The sequence below is a fragment of the Enhydra lutris genome, unplaced genomic scaffold (assembly GCF_002288905.1).
Source record: "Enhydra lutris kenyoni isolate GAN:26980312 unplaced genomic scaffold, ASM228890v2 scaffoldscaffold18, whole genome shotgun sequence".
NCBI classification, from domain to species: domain Eukaryota; kingdom Metazoa; phylum Chordata; class Mammalia; order Carnivora; family Mustelidae; genus Enhydra; species Enhydra lutris.
Genome location: NW_019154102.1, coordinates 24,025,001 through 24,046,477, shown reverse-complemented (window position 1 = coordinate 24,046,477; position 21,477 = coordinate 24,025,001). Strand labels below are relative to the sequence as shown.

Here is a 21,477-nt window from a genome sequence, read left to right as displayed (position 1 = left end):
AAAACACCCGGAATAAGCCTAACCGCTTAAATGAATCTTGCAGATTAAGCCCCAGCTTGGCACAGACTGAAAGGACTAGACTGGTTTCTCCACAGCACTTTGTTTAAGGCATAGGATTAGGGGTTACCAAATATAGGAATACTGACATCTGTTACATCCAACCAGAAAGATTAACTATGATTAGATCAAAACTAGAACAGAGGCGGGAAGATACGGTATTTTGCAGAACTCATTCCACACCAGTCAGAAGTGTTTTATTTAAAAAAAAAGAAAAAAAAAAAGGCGCAAAACAAACAAAAAACCCTTTTAATCAGAAAGTCTGATTAAATTCAATATGAACTCAAGTTCTCAAAAACCCATTGGGGAAAGCCAACAGGTACATCAGCGAAAAAGCAGGCAGCTGCTAACAAGTCTTTGGTGGAAAATAAGTTGCATACTTAAACAGGCTGCCCTAATCCTAATGATTATCAAGCCCAAGTTTTGTTTTTCAAAAATAGGTTTCAAGATATCCCGAGGAAACCAATACAGACACCCCCAAGAATACAAAGGTGTAACAGTGAATTTTAAGGATAGAGGAAAAGCCAAATACGACAACACATAAATAATCTATAAAATAAGTCTTTCAACCTTAGAGGAACATGGGAAAGCCTCATGAATATAACACACATGGGATGAGGACTGACAGCACGTGGAACTACCCTAAATATTTTCCCAATGACTAAGCCACGGAATGACAACTCAGGACACCATTCACATGGAGTTTTACATACTATAGGTATGTAAATTACAGTAATTTTTTTTCTACTCAATTATCATTTCTTCCTTTGACTTTTCCCTAATTTCCCTAATTTTCTCTAGCAACATTTTTCCTTTGGTTTGACTAGTTGAACTCAAAAGGTTTGGAACCTAAAGTGAGTATCAACTCTTATTGGAATAGCACTTGGGAAATGCAATCCTAGAAAAGGCAAATTTTAACTGAAGTGGCCTGACAAAGTTAAGCGCCCGATCTTACCGGGGCGATGTCCTCCCTGTTTGTCACCAGGTGAAGTGCTTCTCTTGGCCGGCTCAGACGACCTAGCTGGGGGCCGGCTTGCTCCGTGGTGAGGTACGGCAGAGCCACACACACAGACGCCCACCCAGTTCAGCTTTCAATAAATACAAAGCATCATTTTAAACCATTTCAGTAAAATAAATAAAAAATATTGCATTTCTATTGGCCTGTTTTGCCTCTTGGACTGGATTGGAGTGATGTTTGTGACAGAAGACGCAACAGTTAACTAGTTGCTACTCCACGCTCCTTAGGCTTCAATACTTCCTGATCTTCAAGCCTCAGCACCTTCTTTGCAGCAATAATGGTATTCTTCATCAGCATTGCCACAGTCATGGGACCAACACCGCCCGGGACTGGAGTGATATAACCAGCTTTCTTTCTGACTCCTACATAGAAACAAGATGGGTATGCTCGGTCTTAATTCTGGCAAAGGAAATGTATGCATCTTAACGTACCATGGAAGAAGCATCCAAAGAAAAACCAAGAATATACATAAGCACCTTCATAAGCCTCAAACTCATTAAAAAGTAAGTCATATCTATATCACTTAGGAGTAAAGGCTTTCGAATATACTAAAAAAAGAACATTCATGTAATAAGAGTTGTTCAATGAATATTTATACATCTAAATGACCTATAATTTACCCTCCAAACTTTTCCTTCATATTAAATCAGTTTAGGGGGCGCCTGGGTGGCTCAGTGGGTTAAAGCCTCTGCCTTCGGCTCAGGTCATGATCTCAGGGTCCTGGGATTGAGCCACACATCGGGCTCTCTGCTCAGCAGGGATCCTGCTTCCTCCCTCTCTGCCTGCCTCTCTGCCTACTTGTGATCTCTGTCAAATAAATTAAATCAGTTTAGAAAGAAAAACCTCAAGGAGTTAACTATATGTGAGATATAACTATAATTATTATATTATTAATATTAACATATTACCAATTAATACCTACCTACAACATTTTCTTACTTTTACTCTCTTATTTCTATTATTTGACTATATTTATTTAACTATACTGTTTGCCCAAGCACCAAAGCAAAGTAATTTTCTGGAAAGTGAGAAGTAAGATTTTTTCTAACCTAATCTTAAAGGAAAAATACTTAGATACTTAGGCTTGTGTCTGGTTGCTTTATTAGAAATAGAAAACTAGAAATGAGTTTACCCACCTAAAATTGAGATAAACATGATAGCTTAAGAACTGAAAGGAGAAACCTACTAGTATATTTCAAAATCCAGGAACGTGGCTCTTTCCTGGATCATTTTTAACATGCCAGGTCTGTGATCTTTCCCCTCAATGTGAAAACAATAAATCTGTAACACCTTCTAGGAGACTCAGTGGTTTCAGAAAGTCAATTCATTAAATTTTCAGACTTGTTTAAAGTGATGAAGTCATTTGAATTATGAAGTAACCTTAAGGAAAGAGCAAACACCTCCATGAAAAGTTTATATCTGGTCCCCATAATTTTATGATATAAGCAACTAAAATGGTCCTAGAATAACTGTAATTTAAGTTTCTCTTAATTCACGTGGATTACATTTTGAATTACCACAGTAATTGTTTTTTTTTTTTCTTTTAATTTCTACCCCCAACGTGGGGCTCGAACTCACAACCCTGAGATCAAGAGACACATGCTCCACCAACTGAGCCACCCAGGTGCCCCAAGAGTAACATAAGTTAAAAGTAAATGATCTGTCCTAAATGTCCATTAAAGGTACTATTTACTGATTTTATATTTTAAGAAAATTATATCATTTACCTTCAAAATCCACATCTCCAACTAACTTGGGTTTAGCAGTGATGGGATCCTGAACTCTATTTATTCCCACATCGATGACTGCAGCTCCCTCCTTGATCATATCTGCTGTGATCAGATTTGGAATGCCTGCAAACCAGAGAGGAATGAAAGGAATGATCACTAGTCCTGAAAGGAAGATTCTACTTATCAGAGGCTTATCTGATTTCAGTTTTAAAAGACCTGGAAGAACTAATTAGCTTGTTTGATGAAAACCTGTAAAAACCACTAGCCAAGGAACCACTGAAACTTCATACAGTAAACAGACATATTCAGAGGTTTCTGAAGTAACATTCACCCATCAAGTCAAGATTGGAAAGCCAGAAACCAACGCCGCACACACGGTTCTCGCCTCATCTTTATGGGCCGCATACAGTATCACGGCTAGAAGAATGGTGAATGGGGTGGCAGGGAGGCAGGCAAATTCCAAGCAGTCGCTCTTCACCCTTCTGAGGTGAGGCCTCCCCCGCCTCCCTGGGGTTCTTACCTGCAGCGGACACCACGATGTCAGCAAGAACTGTATGTTTCTTCAGTTGCTCTTTGGGAGTGTGTCGATGAGATATTGTAACAGTGGCATCACCTAGGGATTAAAAAATACATGTCTTGATTTCTGAATCAAAACTGAGATTGGATTAGAACCAGGCAACCCATTTTAGAAATTCACCATCCCTGAAAAAGTAACTGACTTAATTCATGTACCATATTTTCTGGACAGCTAAGTACTAGTTACTTTTCAGCAATTAACACCATTTCTTTTTTTTTTTTTAATTTAAATTCGATCAATTAACAGAGTGTATTATTAGTTTCAGAAGTAGAGTTCAGTGATTTATCACTTATATATAACACCCAGTGCTCATTACAAGTGCCCTCCTTAATGCCCATCACCCAGTTACCCCATCTCCCCTTCCACCTCCTTTCCAACAACCTTCCGTTTGTTCTCTACAGTCAAGAAGTCTTTTATGGTTTGTGTCCCTCTCTGATTTCATCTTATTTTATTTTTGCTCCCGTTCCCTAGGATCCTGTTTTGTCTCTTAAATTCCACATGACTGAAATCTTATGATAAATTTCTTTCTCTGACTTATTTCACTTAGCATAATACCTTCTAGTTCCATCCACATGATTGCAAACAGTAAGATCTCTTTTTTTTTGATGGCTGAATAATAGTTCATTATATATATGTCACTTCTTCTTTACACATTCATCTGTCAATGGACATCTGGGCTCTTTCCATAGTTTGGCTATTGTGGACATTGGGGTGCAAGTGCCCCTTCAGATCACTATGTTTGTAACCTTTGGGTAAATACCCAGTTTCTTATAACTTTTATCCCCTCATCCTAACTCTACCCTTTGGGATCATTTAAAATTAAATTTATTTATTCCTTATCCTATTCAACAGTCTTCCATGAATTTTACCTTTCCTAAGCAAAATATCACTAGAATTATTCAAGGTTTAAAAAAATAAGTGTACTGAAAGGTATCTAAAAATACATAGTTTTGCCATTATTTCTGATATAATCATGTAAGGTCATGATAATCACATGTGATAACTGATTTCTGAGCTTTTTTCTCAAATTATCAGAACCTGAGATAATAACATTTTATAGTCTTATCAAGTCAATCCTTTGCAATGGTCTAAGATATTTTTCTATCAAATTATACAGGATGGGCTACTATGAACTGTTTCTTAGTTCCAACTATCAAAGCCATAACTGAAAACGTCTAATTGCCTACAACCATGCTTACACTCAAAACTCAAATATATTTGAGGTATGTCCATTTCTGTACTAGTTCCTAATAAATGAATATAAATAAAGTTTCAGGTGACAAGAGTTCAGCTTTTCCTACAAAGATTACTCCCCAAATATCTGCTAACAAAATTATAGCAAATACCAATACAAAGTTTAACAAACACAGGACACCTTCTGAAGGTTCCCATATAAGCGAGCAGGGAACACTCTTCTGAAGGCCATTTCCTTACCTCCAGGGCGTTCATGTGCCCCATCTGTGTGCAGCAGCATTGCAATGGGCATTCCAACATTTTTTGACCTCCCAGCCACAACCACATTCTTCCCTAGGGTTGGAATGCCTATGAAGAAATATATATATTTACATGAAAAGAGCGCTAGACTATGTTAGAAGGAGCACCAAAGAAGGCAGACAGAGGGCCTAGGACATGAATCTGACCATGATAAGCAAGGGAGTTACTAAGCCTCATCAGTCAAGGAGGTCCCATCACTTGCTACACATCCTAAAGGCTAAAAGAACATGAGGAAAAGGACCCTGGAAGCTACAAAATACTACATGAGTGTGCACTATCATCGCAAGGAAACCTTATGTTTCCTTTACAGAGGCTTCTGGATTAAATAGCAACAAAGTCAACACAGGCAAACAATCAAAACAGGCAACCGCAGGGAGAGGCGGGCTTCAGGGGCAGGACTGGAGGACGTGTGGCCCAAGTGTCCACTCTGCGACTGTAGGCACTGTTACCAGTGGCGAGTACTGGTTTCATGATACTAACACAGACATACAACTATGGGATATACCTACCAGTTCGCTTAATTATTTCCCAGACACCCCATGGCGTAGCCGGTAACATGGAGTACTGGTCCAGACACATTCTCCCTACATTAATTACGTGAAAGCCATCCACATCCTTGTCTGGGGAAACAGCATTGCAGATTTTCCGCTCGTCGATGTGCTCTGAAACAGAGAGCAGAGCAGCAGCCTGAAGTCAGTCGCATAGTTTGCACCGCCTGACACCAGCTTAGCTGGTTTATCACGCAAACCTGTTCCTCTTCCATGACTTGCCTCCGTGATTGACTTCTTCATCTGCACATCTGCACAGAAGGAACACACACCCAGCAAAGCCAAATGCCAATATCAAAGGCAGTATCCTCTTCTACAGCTGCTTCCCTCTGCTGCCATTTTGTATCAAGATCTCAACCCCAAGTCAAGGAGGAATTGGTATTCTGTGTAGGTCTATGCATACCTAATAAAATATTCACTACCCTGAGTTTACCTCCTCTTTAAGACAAACCCATAAGGGGCCGGGTGTATAAAGTAGCTAAGCATCCTCTACTCCTCAGAAATCATTCTAAGTGATAGAGTCCAAAACTCACCTGGAAGAGGCAGCTGAACAAGGAGGCCATCTACATCATCATCGTTATTTAGTTTATTGATTAAATTCAACAGTTCTTCCTCTGAAACTGAAGCTGGTTTCACAATTGTCTCACTGTTGATTCCTATGAGAAAATTCCAAGGTTAAAAAAGAAATCTCGGGGCACCTGGGTGGCTCAGTGGGTTAAGCCTCTGCCTTCCGCTCAGGTCATGATCCCAGGGTCTTGGGATCGGGCCCAGCATCGGGCTCTCTGCTCAGCAGGGAGCCTGCTCCCCGCCCCCCACCTCTCTCTGCCTGCTTGTGATCTCTGTCTGTCAAATAAATAAACAAAAATCTAAAAAGAAAAGAAAAAAGAAATCTCGAGCATTTAATGAGCAATGCTATGCTGCCTGCCATGGTACTATAACACAGAGGTTCTGTATCTGTGGTAGCTAAAGAGCCTGGATCAGTTCTCAAAGCACCCAGAAAAGTAACTTCACAAATATACATACTAGACAACGTTGGCTTGGCAATTAGCTACATTTTTCTACACTATCCTCCTGAACCTCAATTTAGACAAGAAGACAGAGGCTCAGCAAAATTGAAACACAAGCCACATAGTGATGAAGGTGGTCCTTCCAGTTCTGGAGTCCATGTCCTTTCCACTGCTCTGTGCTTCCTCCCAGTGTCTTAAAAAGCCACAGCGTGCCATTTTCAAAGGTTCTAAAGCTTTTTCAAAGAAAAAGGCCTCAATCCTCAGTGATACCAAGGACTCATGGTCTGGTCAATGGCCCAGCCACCCCCAAGTGGTTTCACAGCCTTTCCGAAGGGAAGGGCATCAAGGACTCATAGAGGCAGAGCCAAGCCCACCTACCCCAGTTCTACCATCAGAGAGTCTGTGGTATAGCAAGACCTTGAACACGAACCTCCCATCACCTAGAACCTCAGTTTCTGCATTCCAAACTCTAACCACTGCATGATTTTTTTTTAAGATGTATTTTTATTTATTTTAAAGACAGAGCATGCAAGCAGGGGGAGGGGCAGAGGGAGAGAGAGAGAGAGAGAGAGAGAGAGAAAATCCTCAAGTCGACTCCCTGCTGAATGTAGAGCCTGATGTGGGGCTCAATCCCAGGACCCTGAGACCATGACCTGAGCTGAAATCAAGAGTTAGCCACTTAACCAACTGAGCCACTTAGTTGCCTCCCTCTGCACAATTCAATTGGCTTTGGACCCAGTTGGTAAAGAAGCCAAAAGCTATTTCCCAGAAGTCAGAGTCATTTCCTTCAAACCTAGGTGTTCTAGGCCATATCACTGAGACCTCCTCACCAAATCTCAAACATCTCAGCCAGACTCTCATTACTACTCAAGGAAAGCAAATGTAAACCACGTTCAAGGTCACTTACCCAATGTTCAGACTAAAGACAGAATTCAGCTTATATTCCAGAAGACACGGCGTGTACCAACCACCCCCATTCTAGTCTATAAGCCTCCCCAACAGATAGGCCTGATTTCTTTATGACCACATTCTGCAAACAGTTCAATCCCATCAGCCTCCTGTGCTTGAGCCTTCTGGTTAGAAAAAAAGAATCACGACTGCCAACGGAGTTTGTCTCAGATAAGCTGCAATCTGACAGCAGTCAGGTCTGCGAGTGACACATACCCACTTCGGGTCTGTGAGTGACACATACCCACTTCCGCAGCTGCCCGGGTCTTGTTGAGGACGTAGGAGTGACTTGCAGGATTCTCGCCCACCAGCACCACGCTCAGGTGCGGCCGCTTGTTGCCCGACGCCACCCATTCTTCCACCTCCTGCCGCACTTCCTGCTTGATCTGCTGGGCAAGTTTCCTTCCAGAGATGACGACAGCTTCATTTCTGCAGAAGGCAACCACAGTCACGACACCAAAAAGCTTACACTTTTGTGAAAAGTAAAAATTGGACTACAAAAAAAAAAAAAAAAAAAAAGTTATTAAATATCCCAAACTTAAAGAGTAGATTAAAACGCATGGTGCCTAAATTGAGGGTCAACGGAAATCTGAAGGGCAGTTTCAAAGTGGTTAATCTGTGTCCAGCCACATGTTTAGGAAGATAAAGTTGACTGAAACAGTTACTATCATTACTCTGAAGCGTGGAGAGGGTGAGTGCCAGCTAGTACTTGGCAAAGCGGGCTCTCCTATCCAGCTGTCTGACTCCAGAATCCAGGCTCTCACCGCTACACCATCCTGCCCCCTGATCATTGACACATTGATAGACCCCCCCAAAAAAAGTTTTCCATTGTTTTAATTTGCATTGTTTTATTTGACCTGTCACCACTATGAGGTTAGTGTTTCCTATGTGCTTATATACAGTTTTGTAGTTTGTGTTTTCCTGTGTTATTAGCATCCAGCCATATATTTCGAACCATTTCCCAGTTAAATCGATTGGCTTTTAATTTCTATGTGCTTCTAAATATATAAATTATGTTATGCAATTAAACCAACAGACTATGTTCTGGACAGGTCAGACCTCAAAATTACCATTGCTCCTCATAGCCCTCCTGGAGAAGACATTCCCAGTAAGAAGAAGGAGTTTCCATCCCATGGGTGGCCGTGTGCTCTACACCAGGACCCCAGTGACCCGCCCACATCTGACAGACCAGGAGTGAGTATCTGCCGCTAGGACAATTTCTAGGCTGGCCAGCGGTCCAGCTGATGTATAAGCTCAGTGCCACAGGGGCAGTGGTAGTTAACCAGACTGGGAAGAGCTTCTCCCTGAAACATATTCACACACTAGAACCATAGAGGACCTGCTGGTGGGAGGAGCAGAAGAAAGACTCAGATAAGAGTCTTTCTCAGAAAAAAGTAGAGACAGAACAGTGACACCCAAAGTAGGACAGAGCAAGAGATGAGGAAACTGCTACTGATGGGGCAACGAGAAAAGTCAGGGTCTAGAAGAACCTCCAGTTCCCAAAACCATGTTCTGATCCCTGAAAGACCACTTCTTCCCCATAAGGACTGTTTATGCAGCTCTTCCTGGGTTCTAATGTGGAACATTCCTGGTTTTCTTATTTCCATATATGTCCTTATAATAAAGTTCCCAATACTTTTTTTATTTTTATTTATTTATTTTTTTAAGTTCCCAATACTTAATGTAGGATGAGCATCTGCTCTTTAAGCATAAAGGTCTCAGTGGAAATGTCTTTCCCTTTCGTTTTCTTTCTGTCCCCACTATCATGAAGAATTCTTCAACCTCAAGACCAAGGAGACACACAATTATATGAAATATTGAAAAAAATTTCCCCTTATAGAACATATTTAATCCTCAGGGATAACACCAAGATACTGGTTATCTTGTATGGTCAGATATGATTCATTCTTTTTTTTTTTTTTTAAGATTTTATTTTTAAGTAATCTCTATGCTCAACATGGGGCTTGAACTTACAACCCCGTGATCAGCAGCTAGACGCTCCTCCTACTGAGCCAGCCAGGTGCCCCAGGTATGATTCATTCTTAAGACCACTGCCGGGGTGCCTGCGTGGCTCAGTGGGTTAAAGCCTCTGCCTTCGGTTCAGGTCATGATCCCAGAGTCCTGGGATCGAGCCCCGCATCAGGTTCTCTGCTCAGCGGAGAGCTTGCTTCCCACCCCCCCTCTGCCTGCCTCTCTGCCTACTTGTGATCTCTCTCTGTCAAATAAATAAAATCTTTAAAAAAAAAAAAAAAAGACCACTGTTAATTAAAATGGAATTTTAAAGCTTCAACAGCATTTAAACCTTCCATGCTTCCTTTCCATTAAGATTAAATACCTACTTTGAACCAGATTGAAATGTCTTGGATATAAAGCAGTAATTTTATATCTAAACTTTATATTAATTTGTATTTGTTTCTTGGGGATATTAAAAAGATAAAATTTTATAGCAAACAATACATTTACCCAAATTTTGTGTAATGAAAGCAGCATAGCATAAAATATATACTAGCATTTCACATACACCCATGGTATATTAAGGAACTGAAAACATGTTAACATTCGCAAATCTATTTTAGAACTAGAGTTGAAGACTTCATTCAAAGGGCTTTGGACACACACACGTCTGGCAACACTCCTGGGGAGCAGTTCCAGTCCAGAAACATATTCCCAACCTGGAACGCTGCCGAATGAAAGATTACTTTAAAAGAGCTTACGACAGTGATTTATATTCAATAAAATAACATATATAAAGGGCAAGGCATATATATTCAATAAAAATTAATTTTTTACTCTCTTCCTTTGGTTAGATTTACACACACAACACATATTCTTAATATATAATATATATATTTACTTACTCATAAGGATATGTGTGTAAACATATACACATATATAAATATTCAATAAAGTCTTAAATTGCATTTCCTTAAAAAGTTCCTTTTGAGGGGGCACCTGGGTGCCTCAGTCAGTTAAGCGTCAGCCTTCAGCTCAGGTGGTGATCTCAGGATTGTGTGCTAGGGCCCTGTCAGGCTCCACCCTTGTCTGTCTCCCTCTGTTCCTCCCCCACCTCTCCTCCCCTCTCTCAAATAAATATTTTTTTTTTAAAAAACCGAACGCAATGAACTTAGACAAAATGGTAGAAGCACATTTGGGTTAAGAATGATCTACTACAGTTAAGAACACAGGGTTTTGGAAGAACACAGTGTTCCAAGTCCCAAAGGCAGGGTCTGGATGTTATGCCAATTAGGTTTTAAAAAACCGTCAAAGAGCAACAAGAACCAAAAATAAAGCAACAACACAATGAGTATCTTCTGTAATATCAGCTGTTTTAGCCCTCCTCTGCACATACAACTCTGCAAAATTTGAAACACAGTCCTGCCAGAGAGTCATTACCTAATTTCCCATCATATCTTCTGCCAGAGGGCAGATAAAGTAACTGCTACCCCAAAAGAAACAGAGGCTCAGCTCAGTCCCACAGGGAATCCAAAATGTATTAACTATATTAGCTAACACTTATGTAGGAATTAGATGCTTTTCACAGATGTATTTAATAATTCATCAAGATGACAAATGAGAATAAAATGAGTGAACAGACTAGAAAAAAGTCACAAGGACTGTTCAAGTAAAAATCAGAATTAAAATTCAACTCAGTAGCATCTTTGCCTTCCTAATTTAATAGCTTAGAGCACTGTAATTTTCCATAAAAACAATTATCAGGTCCATTTTACAATTCATGATCAAATTATTCTGGAAAAGAGTTCGGTTATCTACTAATTAATTATACACAAAGAAGGATGGAACTAACATCTATTAAACATTAGGTATTTTGCTAAGAGTTTTACATGCATTACTCTCATTTACCTTGAGATTATTATAATAACTCGTATACAGAGGAGAAAGTGAGGACAGTAGAAACAAGATTCAAACACAAACCTCTGCCTCCAGCCTCCAAAGTCCATTTTTCCCTATACCCTAGTCTACTATAGTACTCTCTCTCCAACCATGAGTTTATGTTCCTGAAACCCTCCTCCCTCAAAATAAATACATGCATACTCATAAAAGATATTACTGTTTTACAATTACTAGGCAGCAGTGATCAAAGCAATACAAGGGAACCATAAATACTACAGTATTGCCTTCAGAGATGTGGAAGCCTACTTGTTCATTCAGAAACGTTAGTGAAAGGAGGGCATCTGCTACTGGAGAGTGAATTAACTGGTCCAGTTTTCTTGATGAGTTAGAAGAGCTTTACAAATGTCTTCAATCATGAAAGCCACAGGCACACGAAGCCAGAACTCAGGAAGGGAGCAACGGAGAGAACAGACAGTAGTAATGAGGGATGGGGCTGGAAAGGCAGGTCAGGGTCAGAACAAGGAAAGCCCTGAAGGTCCCCAGTCTTCAAGAACGCATTAATCCGCATTCTGTGCTATGACAGCACCTTGGCAATGTTTCTAACATTTTTTTTTCCACTGAGTAGAAAGTACACACGGGTTCTGCCCCTTGACAGGTGAGTTCCACTAGGAAAGAAGACTTACGATCATTTCTGAATTCACACAGCCTAGGGCAGTGCCTGGATGAAAGGGGCTGCTGTTACAAGGCTTAGCTCGCTGGCAATGCAAAAGCTCCAAAGATGGGCGAGAGAGTGCGCAGATTTAGGGAGACAAATCACGGGCCCCCAGAGGACTCTTCAACCTAGGTTTAAGAATCGAAGTTTGAGGTCTAAAAAGATCAAGAAAAACCTATCATCTCCCTAAGAAAATGCAAGCAGAGAGCTCTTTCTCTCCTCCTCTCCGGAATTTTCCCTTCCTCAGCCTGGCAATGAGTAGTTCGGGGTGGACCGCATCAAAGCCCTGGTGACCGCAGCACATTTATTATCCTGGGAGGGTAAGGGGCAGCTTGAAGAGCTGCAGGAGCCACATCCACCTCCCGAAGGAGGAGGGAAGAGCGGGTACCCGGCGAGCAAGCCGGCTCTGGGATTTCATCAGACTGCACCAACCCGGTCCGCCGCTAGGATCCCGACGCGCACGGAACGCTGCTCATTCAGAGCCCTTCCCCACGCGCCCCAAAGCATATCCTCTGCTTGGCCAAGCGGCTCCGCAACACCGCCAAGGGAGGCCCGCAGGTTCTGGCCGGCAACCTCCGCACTGTCCCACGTAGTAAATCCGGGAGCGCCAGAGCCCGCCTGCGCCTTCGCTCCGCACGGTGGGCCCCGTCCCGCCCACGGACTGGCCCCGAGAGAGGGCGACGCCCCGGGGCTGCGGAGACCGGCTCCCTCTGAAAGGCGGGCTCCGGGCATCAGCCCGCCCCATAGAGCGAGCGCTCAGGTCGCAGACTGCAGCCGCGCTCGGCTGCCACGTCGCCCCGTCACCGTCCGGGACTGAGATGCTCAGCAGAACGTCCCTCGGCGCCCCTCCGGAGCCCGGGCGGCACCCCACCCTCTGTTCCCCTCGGCTTTCGGCGCTGATCCAGCTCCCGGACCCCCTTACCGAACTACCGAAAGGTGGAAGGGGCGATGACGGAGGCGGCAGCTCTGTGCGGGCCGGAGCAGCCGGGTGGCCAACGTGGACACGACGGAAACAGCAGCCATGACCCGCGCCGAGGTCCGCGCCAGGAGAGAAGCGCGCGCGCGGGTCGCGCGGTTATACTGCGGCCGCGTGGCAGGCCCCGCCTCCCGCCCGCACCCATTGGCCCCTTCCTAGGAAAGCCCTGCTTGTGATTGGAGCAAGAAGAGCCGGCGGCGAGGCCCTGGAAGGCTCAGAAGCCGCCGTAGCCTGCAGAGATTGGCGGAGGAAGGCAAGCCCCTGCGGGACGCCGCGGGTGTCACGGAAGCCTGGCTGGCCCGAGTGAGAGTTGGTTCATTCATTGCTTGAACGCGCCTACTGTGTGCCAGGCAGCGTAAAAAGTGGATAAAAAGACAAGCAGACAGAAAAATGATGGAGTTAGAAAGAAACCATTTGGCAAAATCATAGGAAAAACAGATCACCGTGGATGTCAAAACGACTGGATGAGGAACAGGGTATGTACTTACCAGGTTGCCAGATCTTGCAAGTAAAAATACGAAACACTCAATTAAATTTGAATTTTAGAGAAATAATTTAGGAGGAGGCGTCATATTTGTATTAGGGTAGTATTCGATGGTCATCTGCGATTAAAATTAAACTGTATTTTATCTAGCTACTCTTTTTGCATAGTGTCAAAGTATCTCTCCCACAAAATACTTATTAATAGTAAAGGGGGGAAATTGTAAATTTACAACAGGGAAGCCTGAAAGTCATGACCTTAAATGAGTGATCAAAGTTAATACCACCAATAATGGAACAAACACGCGTTATCATGAAGAGGACACATCACTTCATAACTCTTCACAAGTCTGAAAATTGAATGAAGTGATTTTTTCCTAAACCATTAAGCCCCCTAAAAACTATTAAAGATTTTTCACTTACACACTGAGAAGAGAGAACACAGACCTGGAATATTAAAACGGCCTAGGAAAAAACCATAGTCCTGAAATTTTGGAAGATACTAGTGGATCTTAATCTAATCACAAGGAAATATCAGACAAGCCCAAACAGAGTTATTTTACAAGACAAGCAGCCTATACTCTTTGAAAAATGTCAAAGTCATGAAAAAGCATGAGGAACTGTTCTAGATTTAGAGAAGTCTCGACATGACAAATGTAATGTGTGATTTGGAACCAAAAAATTTATCTTTCTTTCTCTTTATTTCATTTTTCTTTTTCCTTTCTCTTTGCTGTAAAGGATATTACAGGGCAATTGGCAAAATATTAATAGAGTCTTTAGATCAGCTAATAGCATGGTATCAGTGTTAATTTCTTGCTTTACCTAGCCATATTGTGGTTACATAAAAGAATGTACTTGCCTTTAGAAATAAAGAAACATCATGTCTTCAAATGCTTCAGAAAAAATATCTATATATATTAAAACATAGCATAATATAATACAGTTGACCTTTGAATAACAGGGGGGTTATGAGTGCACACTCCACATAGTCAAAAATCCTCATATCACTTTTGACTCCCCAGAAACTTCACTAATAATACCCCTACTGTTGACCAAAAGCCTTACTGATAATATAAACACTCAATTAACATATATTTTATTCTATATGTATTATATCCATACAGTTTTTTTACAATAAAGTAAGCTACAGAGGGACGCCTGGGTGGCGCAGTCAGTTAAGCATCTGGCTTCGGCTCTGGTCAGGATCCCAGGATCCTGGGATTAAGCCTAAACTGGGCTCCCTGCTCAGCAGGAAGTCTGCTCCTCCCTCTACTCCTCACCCCACTCATGTGCTCTCTCTCAAATAAGTGGATAAAATCTTAAAAAAAAAAAAAGAAGAAGAAGAAGAAGAAAGAAAAAAAAAGTAAGGGACACCTGGGTGACTCAGTTGGTTAGCATCTGCCTTTGGCTCAGGTCATGATCCCAGGGTCCTGGGATTGAGCCCCACATCAGGCTCCTTGCTCATGGGGAGCCTGCTTCTCCCTCTGCCTCTGCCTGCCACTCTGCCTGCCTGTGCTCTTTCTCTCTCTCTCTCTCTGTCTGACAAATAAATGAATAAAATCTTAAAAAAAAAAAGGTAAGCTTGAGAAAATAAAATGTTATCAAGAAAATCAAGGAAGAGAAAAATACAGTTCTAGTACTGTACTGTATTTTTATCGAAAAAATTCTACATGGTGTACCCAAGCAATTCAAATCCATGTGGATCAAGGGTCACCTGTATAAATACCAGTTTGTTAAGGATGTCATAACAGAGTATCACAGACGGCTTAGCTTAAACACCAGAAATTTATTTTGTCCCAGTTCTAGAAGCGGGAAGTCCATGATCAAAGTGTTGTCAGGGCTTTTTCTCTTTTGAGGCCTCTCTCCTTGCCTTGCATTGCCTGCCTTCTCGTTGGCCTCACATGGCCTTTTCGCTATGGCAGTACACCTCTGTTGTCTCTCTCTGGTAACTTAATTGCCTCTTCTTATGAGGACACCAGTCAGACTGGATATGGAGCTGCCCTAACCACCTCATTTTAACTTCATTACGTTTTTAAAGGCTCTATTTCCAAATACAGTCACATTCTAAGGTACTGGGATTCAACAAATTAATTTGGGGAAAGGCACAATGCAGTCCGTAACAATGGATTTACATAAAGAGAAACTGATAGACCATATGCAAATGTAACATATCAACAACTAGGAACTGGGTGAAGAGCGTTCCAGCTTTCTGTGAATTTATCCTGCCGCCTTCCTATGGGTCTGAAATTATTTCAAAATTAAGAAAGAAAAAGACCAGTGAGGCACCTGGGTGGCTTAGTCAGTGAAGCAGCGGACTCAGTTTTGGCTCAGGTCATGATCTCAGGATCTGGCTCTGTGCTCAGTGGGGAGTCTGCTTCAGGATTCTCCCTCTGCCCCTCCTCCCACTTGCTCACACTCCCCGCCTCCCAATAAATAAATAATTCTTTAAAAAAAAAAAAAAAAGAACAAGTGAAAAAAGAAAAAGACCAATAAGAGTTCTACCCTCATGGTGCTTGGGGATTAGGCGGCATACGGTGAACAAGAAAGTAAGAAAAAAAATTTGGTACTGAGAACCTTCAAGATATCAGATGTGAATGAATGGTATTGTGGAAGGATATAAAAACATCAAATAAAATGCAAACTCAGACTGACAGGATTTCTAGCCCAGTGGGATGGAAGACAAATCTAGTTAGTTGAATGGATAAGTGATATTGGTGTGCCGAGAGGGCCCCGGGAGCTTAGCGTAGGGCCCTAACTCATGGCAAATTCCTACCAGAATTGCCTCTGTGGCTGCAGTGAAAGTGTAGGTGGGGAGAAAGAAGCCGAGGAATATGTCCAGCCTTTCTGGCAGGGACTTTGACAGGGAAAAAGAGCCCTGGAGGTTCACAGGCAGTACATTCTTGCTCGTAGAAAGCTGGGAGGGGGGCACCTGGGTGGCTCAGTCGGTTAAGGATCTGACTCGGTTTCAGCTCAGGTCGTGATCTCATGAGTAGTGGGATCAAGCCCAGAGTGGGGCTCGACACTCAGCAGAGAGTCTGTGTGAGAGGTTCTCTCCCTCTGCCCCTCCCCCTACTCATGCTTGCTCCCTCTCTCTTTCTCAAAAATAAATAAATCAGAAATTTAAAAAAAGGGCGCCTGGGTGGCTCAGTGGGTTGGGCCTCTGTCTTCAGCTCGGGTCATGGTCCCCGGGGTCCTGGGATCGAGCCACACATCGGGCTCTCTGCTTGGGGGGGAGCCTGCTTCCCCCTCTCTCTCTTCCTGCCTCTGCCTACTTGTGATCTCTGTCTGTCAAATAAATAAATGAAATCTTTAAAAAAATAATAAATAAATAAAAATTTTTTAAAAAGGCATCTTGTGTTTGGAGAATATTAGCCTCAGAATTTCCAAGATTTAGGTTCTTTCTTGTCTTTTGAACTGGGTGTCCTTCAGTGTAAGGGGTTCCTCTGTATCTGGGGGAGTCAGTGTGGTACCCAGAAATAAATGCAATTCAGTTTTTTTCTAATTTCCTTATTTTTTTCAAAGATTTTATTTATTCATTTGAGAGAGAGCATGAGCTGAGGGGAGAGGCAGAGGGAGAGGGCTCCAAGCCCAGGAACCAGAGGCCATGGGTGACCTGAGCCAAAGGCAGATGCTTAACCATCTGAGTCACATAGGCACCCCTAGAATTTTAAGAAGTAAGTAAACCTGACGTATTTGGCAGGAAAGGAAAGGGGACAGGAAGTGAGAGGTTGGGGAAGAAGAGTACTATGTTCGTAGACTATTAGCCACATGCCAGTAACTGTGCTAGATCCTTCCCCTACATTTGCTCACATAAATCATTCCTGTGACATCATTCTGTTATTCTCTTAACGGAAGAGACAAATTCACAAATTTAAAGTAATTTGCCCAGGATCACCAGCTTGTAATGGCAGTGCCAGGATTAAACATAGGTATATCTTCATCTAGGACCAATGCTCTTCCAATGTCTATTGCTGTTGTGTTAAGTCAGACGGAAGACAGGGCATCTGGCAGAATGTAGTGGCTGGCATGTAGAACAAGGAATCCTGACAAGGCAACAGAACATTTAAGGACATGATTCTCCCAGAAGCTTATACTCTAACAATCCTTCCTTTGTTTCCCTTTCTTCTTTGTCTTCTTCTTCTTCCTTCTCCTTTTCTTTTCTTTCTTTCTTTCTTTCTTTTTTTTTTTTTTTTTTTTTTTTTTGTTTGGCCATCTAAAAAGAACTGATTAAACTTTTACCATTTGCAAAAATGTTGTATGATTTTTTTTGGTTGTTTTTAAATAGAGATGATAGGGTCTCCTGGGTAGCAGTGGGTTGAGCGTCTGTCTGCCTTTGGCTCAGGTCATGATTGAGCCCCACTTCGGGGTCCCTGCTCAGCAGTGAGTATGTTTCTCCCTCTGCCGCCTGCCTGCTTGTGCACTTGCTCTCTCTCTCACAAATAAATAAATAAAATATTTAAAAAAACAATAGCGATATGGGGCGCCTTGGAGGCTCAGTCAGTTAAGTAGCTGCCTTCAGTTCAGGTCATGATCCCAGGGTCCTGGGATTAAGTCCCACATCGGGCTCCCAGCTCAGCGGAGAGCCTGCTTCTCCCTCTCCCTCTGCTTGCTGCTTTGTCTCCTTGTGTTCTTTCTGCATCTCTCTGTCAAATAAATAAATAAAATCTTTTTAAAAAAGGAGAGAGAGAGAGAGATGATGCTTTATCGGAGTGGTTAAAAATACATAGTTCTGAGAGCAGCACCAGGAATTGTTATGGAAAATACTGCTTGTCCCCCAAACATCAGTACTTGGATGCCACCCGGGATGTTCTTGCTTATTATCTCCTTATAATTAATGATAAATCAATTACAACATGTATTTGATCATGAAAATAATCCTATACGCTTTCTATTTGTCCTGACTTTATTTCATTTAAGATTAAAGGTGGTAATAATATTGAGGGGAATGATCTGCTACAGAGAACAGCATAAGTAACAAATAGCACTTACTGTGGGCCAGGCTTTATGTTCTAAATGCTTTATGCTTAATAACTCGTTTAGTCTTCACAATAACCCTATAAAGTAGCATACTACAATATTCCTATTTTATAGATCAAGAAACCAAGGCACAGAGAGGTTAGTAACTTCCCCCAAAATCACATGGTTAATAAATAGCAGATCTAATTTTCAAATTCATTTCCTTTCCTTTTTTTAAAGATTTATTTATTTAATTATTAGAGAGAGCTGGGCCAAAAGGAGAAGGAGAGAGAGAATCCACAAGCAGACCTCCCACTGAGCAGAGAGCACACTGTGGGGGGCTTGATCCCAGGACCCTGAGATGATGACCTGGGCCGAAACCAAGAGTAGGCTGCTCAACCAACTGAGTCACCCAGGCACCTCCCACCTTTCCTTTTTCAAGACACAAGAAAATTTGCTTTTGAACATTAAGAGAAAAGAAAAGAAGTCATCACCGCAAACTCTGTTTTTGAGACTAATAATGGCCAACATATAGGAGGGAGAGTTTTAAGTGTTTTCCATGTATTATCTAATCTTCATACCTGTTGTGGTATTATCCTTATTTTACCGATGGGGAAAGGAAGACACAAAGAGGTGAAATAACTTGCCCATGGTGCTCAGCTGGTAAGCGGCAGAGTTAATAGAGCAAAGTAAAATGGTGGAAAAATATGAGAGAAAAGGCATTTACAACTTTGGGGTCAATAGGGTGTCCATGGCAGAAGGCAACTTGACCCGAATTTTCTTCACCATCTCTCACTCAAGAAAGAGCAGCTTTCAGAGAAAGCTACTCTTGAGTGAGTAGAGCAGCCATGCCTGGGTGACAGAGGTTTTCATCAGTACATCTGGTTCCTGCCCAGGTCCCTCCCCCACAGGGATGGCGGTTACAAGGCTTCTGTCCTGAATCACTGAGGTGGAACCTGAAGATGAGAAAGCTGTGAGGTTTCCGCACGGTCACTGCTTTCACAGACTTTCCTTTAGTCCTCATCTTACCGAAACTTCGAGATCATTCAACAGGGTTGACGCTCTCTCTTATCCTTCAAGACTCTTCTCCTGCTTTCATTAAGATTCCCTCCTACTTTCCTTTCTACTTCTCTGGCTGCTTCTCTCAAAGTTCTCCTCTATGCAGCCTTTAAATACCAGCTTCTATCCTGGCACTCTCTGCCCTCCGCTTGGCTATTTTAGCCCGCCATCGCTGTAAATATCTATGTGCTGCTAACTCCCAAGTTTTTTTGTTTTGGAAGGTTTTATTTATTTGAGAGAGAGAGAGCAAGCAATTGAGGGCACCAGCAGGGGAAGGAGAAGAGAGAGAGGGAGAAGCAGGCTCCCCGATGAGCAGGGAGCTGGACGTGGGGCTCAATCCCAGGACCCTGAGATCATGACCTGAGCCAAAGGCAGACGCTTAACCCACTGAGCCAGCCAGGTGTGGCTGCTAACTCCCCAGTTCAGCTCTAACCTGGTCTCTTTCCTGAGCTCCATCTCTGAGTGTATCTGTATTGTCGACATTTCAGAGTTAGTTCATTCAGAACAGAACTCCTGATCTATGCCCAAAGCTGCTTTTCCTTGCATTTTTAAAAAGATTTTATTTCTTTGAAAGAGAGAGAGTGCGCGAGCATAAGCAGGGAGAGTAGCAGGCAGATGGAGAGGAAGAAGCAGGCTCCCCGCTGAGCAAGAAGCGCAACGTGGGGCTCGATCCCAAGACCCTGAGATCATGACCTGAGCCGAAGGCAGACGCTTAACCGACGGCAGACGCTTAACCGACTGAGCCACCCAGGTGCCTCCTCCAGTCTTTTCTATCTTAGTAACTGGGACAAACCAGCTACCAGTTAGTTGTTTGTGCCAGAAACACGGGCCGAGCCTTGACCCCATCCAGCTCTGCACTGAGACGGGCGTATTCTTTCTCCAGAATAGCTTTCAGCTCCATCTACCCATCTCCACTGCTCCGGTCCAGGTCAACTCCACCTCCCACCAGGACAACGGCAATAGCGCCTTAGCTGCCTCCGTGCTTACAGTGTAGCTGGCATCGTCAGCTACACTGTAACAGAAACAGAAAACAGAAAACGTTTCCCTTTTCTCCGGAAACCCCTCGCTGACTGGCCACCTTGCCTCACATCAGATCCAAGATTCTTACTGACTGCCTTCAGCTCTCTTCACTTTTCCCCTTGCCTGCCACATTCGATGACTTCTTTTGGTGCCCGGATCAGGGCAACACTTACCTGCTTCAAAGCCTTTACGAATGCTATTGACTCTGAGTGGACCCTCTCCCCTCTCTTTTCACTTGGCTCACTCATCTTCTGGGGGCTCGGCTTCAGTGGCCTCTCCTAAGACTCCCTGCTCTCTCTTATGTCTCTCATGATGCTCTCGGAATGCTCTTCACGCATTCTGTACTTTTCCTCCTAAGAGAAGCCGTGCAATTATTTGATTAATATCTATCTTCTCCAACTGAATATAAGCTCTAGGAGGGCAAGGCCTATGTGTTGTCCAGGTGACTGGCAGAGGGCTGACCTTAGACTCAAGATATTTTCCTTTTCAAAATTTTATTTATTTATGGGGGGGGACGCAAGCAGGGTGAGCGGCAGGCGGAGAGGGAGAAGCAGACTCCTCGCCCAGTAAGGAGCCCCATGTGGGGCTGGATCCCAAGACCCTGGGGATTATGACCTGAGCCGAAGGCAGACGCTTAACCCACTGAGCCACCCTGGCACCCCAGGCTTCAGATATGTTCAGAGCAGAAACTTTCATTGGGCTTCTTGGCTGAGTGTTTTCGGTGTCTGATACATTGGGATTTCTCTTTCACAATCTAACACCTGAGCCCTACGAGAATGGGCAAGGACGGCTTAGCAACTTTACTGCTTGTCTTTTTTCACTCACTTGTGGCAGGAGGTGAAACGGGAGCTGCTGCTGAGAGACCCTGCTAGCCCGGGAGGGGCGGCATCTTGCCGTGAGCCACGTGGGAAGAGGCCCTGCCTGTGGGTGAGGTTGGTGTGGCAAAGCGGGAGTTCGGCAAATGATGTCAGTGTCCCGTCTAGGACTCTGACACAGAATGAAAATGCAAGGTTGCAAATTCTGTCCGAGAGAGCTGGAAAGGG

General features: G+C 43.1%; 1 protein-coding gene across 1 annotated transcript; it reads right to left on the bottom strand.

The window, feature by feature from the left end:
- Positions 1-284: 284 nt before the first annotated feature.
- LOC111147981 (methylenetetrahydrofolate dehydrogenase (NADP+ dependent) 2, methenyltetrahydrofolate cyclohydrolase) lies at positions 285-12,977 on the bottom strand. The gene is made up of 8 exons (XM_022504309.1): positions 12,866-12,977; positions 7,624-7,808; positions 5,958-6,080; positions 5,386-5,538; positions 4,817-4,924; positions 3,326-3,418; positions 2,803-2,928; positions 285-1,437 (listed from the first exon to the last, which is right to left on the bottom strand). The coding sequence occupies exons 1-8, from the start codon at positions 12,964-12,966 to the stop codon at positions 1,274-1,276; spliced, it is 1,053 nt and encodes a 350-aa protein (XP_022360017.1). The 5' UTR covers positions 12,967-12,977; the 3' UTR covers positions 285-1,273.
- Positions 12,978-21,477: the final 8,500 nt, after the last annotated feature.